General features: G+C 32.9%; 1 protein-coding gene across 1 annotated transcript in view; it reads left to right on the top strand.

The window, feature by feature from the left end:
• Window positions 1-350: 350 nt before the first annotated feature.
• The window catches only part of LOC122242577 (uncharacterized), an 18,562-nt gene continuing 13,912 nt past the window's right edge, over window positions 351-5,000 (top strand). The window contains exon 1 of the mRNA XM_086531632.1: window positions 351-647. Coding sequence (XP_086387758.1) covers window positions 558-647 — 90 coding nt within the window. The 5' untranslated portion in view covers window positions 351-557. The remainder of the gene's footprint in view (window positions 648-5,000) is intronic.

The following is a 5,000-nucleotide window of genomic DNA, read 5'->3' as shown; positions in this document are numbered from 1 at the left end:
TGCTTCGACGGAGCGAAGTCATCAGTCCAGCCCAGCTTGCGCCTGCTCGAGGGTTCGAAGCCACGAGAGAGTTGCTTCGGTTTCCGTTATTCGCACTGTCGAGGAAATTTCGAGTTGCGACCCGGAAAACGGGGGACGTATGGGATTCTGGTGTTCGTAGGGCGTCGTTTATGGCGAAATGAAATAACTCCAAAGGTATACTATGGTGCATTTGAATCATTCGATGGTGGTTTAAAACAAACGTGAATCCGAGCCATCTTACGAACATTCGGGAAGGCGGAGAAAAAATCCGCCATAAAACAGGATATAGCAGATTGGTAGCCCACTGTGAAACTGACAGAGAGTTTGGCACAATTTTGTTCCAGCTCTAGGTGCCAGTGAGCCAATGAAGAAAAGTCTGCAACTCAAAGATAAACGTGATTCAGTTGGAAATTGCCCGAGCTGGCAACTGAATGACGTCACGGCCCCGGGAGCGGACGGGAGTCACGTGACACGAAGGGCAGCAGAAACCGGCGAGTTGTCACCAGGAACTCACTCACTCAAAAGGAACTCACGAAATGCGTCGTTCAGGCAAAGGCCGGCTTGGAGGTGGCGATATCGCCAGGGAGAAGAAGCGCCGGGCTGCTCGAGCCAAAGCCCTGGAACGAGTAAGTATCGCGTGTGAGAGAGAAAAGAATTGGAGAAAGAACTTTCCCGAACCCCTGTCACGTAGTGTTGGTTGAGCTGAATTTTGTAGGTACGAAAGTAAGCCACATCTTTCTCCTAGTAATAAAGAGGGGCGTTAGAAGAATAAAAGGTTATGCTAGGATAAGGATTCATTTATTAGGGAGACACATGGCACTGGGGACAGACTTAGCCGGAACAAGACGCTTAGGCACACGTGGGGCGACGGCCATGCACAGCATGCATTCTCAAAGTCAATACTAGGCTTCGGCGAAAGCTCCAAGGAGGCAAGGAGACAGGCTGCCCATGCTGATGCAATGCCATTGGAGAAAGAGCTTTCCCGAACTGCTGTCACGTGGTGTTCGTTTGAGGTGAATTTTTCAGGTACGAAAGTAAGCCCATCCTTCTCCTAGCTTAAGCTTTCATGAAGACGGGGCGGCAGAAGGATGAAAGAGTATGCCAGGATAAGGGTGCTTTTATTTAGGTAGCCATAGTTTGAACCCCAATCTTTTTGAGGTGGTGCAGAGGTCTTGGTATAGGGCGTACGTGGTACCAGGCATTTTGACACTTCCTGAGAGTTATGCCAGTTGCCGGACATTCTTTAGTCAGCATTTGTCATATGACAGGCTCTGTCAATGTTGCAGTTGGCCAAAATTGTAGTATAGGATCATACAATGTATGAGCAAGCAATTAGGCTCATAAATCAGAATGACTTCATGGCTTCAGTTGATTTAAGACAAGCATACTATTCAGTGAAAATAGCAGATGAGCAACAGAAATATCTTTGTTTTAGATGGCAAGGGAAAATTTACCAGTTCACATGCCTTCCCAACGGTATTTCTGATGGCCCTCGGCTGTTTACTAAGTTAATGAAGCCCACTTTTGCGAAGTTGACAGAGATGGATATTATTACCAGCTTTATTGATGACACTCATGTGCAGCAGTTCATGGTTAGGTTGCAAGGAATTCATTCAAGGCACAATGCAGGTCTTAAGAAAAATGGGTTTGTGCATCAATGAATATAAGTCTGTGTTACAGGCAACCAAAAGAATTGAATATTTGGGTAACATCATCACCTCGGAGACCATGACAGTTACGGTGCCGGAGCGCAGAATAATTAGCCTTGTGAATAGTTATAAACAATTAATGAACAAAAAGAAAGACAAAATCAGGGAAGTTGCTAGAGTAATAGGCATTTTGGTCGCTGCAATCCCAGCAGTTGAAATGGGTAAGTTACATTACAGAAAGTTAGAAAGGGCAAAAATTGCAGCTTTAGCAAAGGAAAGAGGCAACTTTGACAAACAGATGGAAATTACAGAAAAAATGAAAAGAGATTTGATCCGGTGGATCAATCATGTGGCAGGTGGAAATAGGAAAAAAATTCAGGCCAGGTACTGAAATTGAGCTGTATACTGATGCTTGTAACTTAGGGTGGGGCTGCTATGTGTTTTTTCTTTAAATTTCTTTAAGAGTCACCCCCTCACTCTTCAGTAAGCAGATTTTATTAAAAATAATATGCTATAATAATTATTAACAACGCAAGTTATGCAGCAGGAGTATAATATTTGGGAAACAAAGCTATAACATAATTATACTCTCCATACTTGGTTTAATACTGAATTGACAGAATTTCTTCATAGGGGTCCACTTCAATATCCTCGTCGCCATCAGGTAGTGCTGACGTGGTAGCAGAAGAAGATCCTGATGCACTACATTCTCCAATACTTTCCTTTCTGAATATGTTGCTGTTGAATAGGGCCAGCATTTTGTTGCTTACTGTAAAACTTTGCTAGCAGTTTCCTCTATGTAGGTGTGTTCTGACTCTTAGGATGGCCTCAAGAGATCCTGTGCTGAGTTTGTTTCTTGCTTTAGTTTTAGCATTAGTTACGTGGGAAAATACCCACTCAGCAAAGGATGTACTGATTGGATACAGTATGAGTTCAGAGGCGGGTGTGAGAGTGACGAGTCCTGGACGTGTACTGGCTAGTGTTACGCCCGTCAGTACACGTACCTGCAACATTAGTATTTGATTTATTGCTGAATAATCCTTATTAAAATCTATATTTATGAACCCAGCATGGATTTTAGAAATAGGACAAAAAAGGACAGTTTTAAGGTTGTCCTTTTTTCATGAAAACTTGCGGACAGTTGGATCTCAAATAGGACAGACTGTCCTTAAAAGGACAGACCTGGCAACCCTGATGTAATATATAATATATAATATATGTATAATATATATATAATATATATATATCATATATACATATAATATTTATATAATATTTATATATTATATATATTATATTATATATATTATATTATATATATTATATTATATATATTATATTATATATATTATATTATATATATATATATATATATATATATATAATATATATGAATGTTTAAATATATATATATATATTTATATATATATATATGTATACGTATATATATATTTATACGTATATATATATATATATATATTTATACACATATATATTTATATATAATATATATTATACATATGTATATATATGTATATATGTATATATATATTTATACATATATATATGTATATGTATATAAATATGTATATGTATATATATGTATATGTATATATATGTATATGTATATAAATATGTATACGTATATATAATGTATATATATGTATACACATGTGTATATATATATATAATATATATATATATATATATAGATATAGATATATATATGTATACGTATATAACATTTATGTGTGTGTATATATATGTATATATATACATATATGTATATATGTATATATATACATATATGTATATATGTATATATATACATATACATATATATGTATGTCTGTATATGTATACACATATGTATACAGATATATATACATATACATATATTATACATATGCATACATATATGTATATATATACATATGTATGTATGTATACATGTATATATGTATACATATATATAGTTATGCATATGTATACCTATACATATATAGGTATACATATGTATCCATGTACATATATATGTATACATATATACATATGTATGTGTGTATACATGTATATATGTATACATATATATAGTTATGCATATGTATACATATACATATATAGGTATACATATGTATACATATACATATATATGTATACATATATACATATGTATATATATGTATGTATATATATATTTATATATGTATACATATGTATGCATATATATATATGTACACATGTATACATATATATATACATATATATTTATATACATACATATAAATACATATATGTATATACATATATATGTATATGTATATTATGTATATATAAATGCATATATATGTATGTATATATGTATATGTGTATATATGTATATTTATATATGTATATATATTTATATGTATATATGATAAATATATATATGTATATTTATATATATATGATAAATATTTATATGTATATATGTATATATATATATATATATATATATATATATATATATATATATATATATATATATATGCCACTATGTCTAAAGAAAGATTTTTGACCAGTGTGTCCTCCCCGTCATGACATATGGATCAAAGACATGGAATATGACCAAGGCACTCGAGAGATAATTAGTAAGCGCCCAAAGAGGAATGGAAAGGTTTATGCTAGGAGTTATCTTAAGAGACAAAAAGGCCACATGGATCAGGCAGCAAACATAAGTAGAGGATATACTCAAGAGCATCAAAAAGAAAAAGATGCAGTGGGCTGGACACATATATCGGATACAGGGCAACAGGTGGACAAAGAAAACAACAGAATGGGTAATACACGACACAGAGACCCAGGGCAAGACCAATGACTCGCAGGAGTAAACTGGAATCAGAGGACACAAGACCGGAATAACTGGAAAAGATTGAGAGAGGTCTACGTCCTGCAGTGGAATGATACAGGCTGATGATGATTTATATATGTATGTATACGTATATTTATATATATATATATATATATATATGTACATACATAAACATATGTATATATATAGACATGTATATACATATATCTACATATATGTATATATATATATACATATATATACACATACATATATATATATACACATACATATATACATTTATATATATATGCATATATATGCATACATATACATATATTTATATATATACATATACATATATATACATACATATACATTCATATATATATATGCATATATATGCATACATATACATATATTTACATATACATATATATGAATTTATGTATATGTATGTATACATATAAATATGTATACATATATAATATATATACATA

Source organism: Penaeus japonicus, unplaced genomic scaffold (assembly GCF_977035675.1).
Source record: "Penaeus japonicus unplaced genomic scaffold, GWHDUDI00000001_assembly GWHDUDI00000036, whole genome shotgun sequence".
Lineage (NCBI taxonomy): Eukaryota > Metazoa > Arthropoda > Malacostraca > Decapoda > Penaeidae > Penaeus > Penaeus japonicus.
Note: the sequence above shows the minus strand (reverse complement) of the source record. Positions and strands in the feature narration are given on the sequence as shown.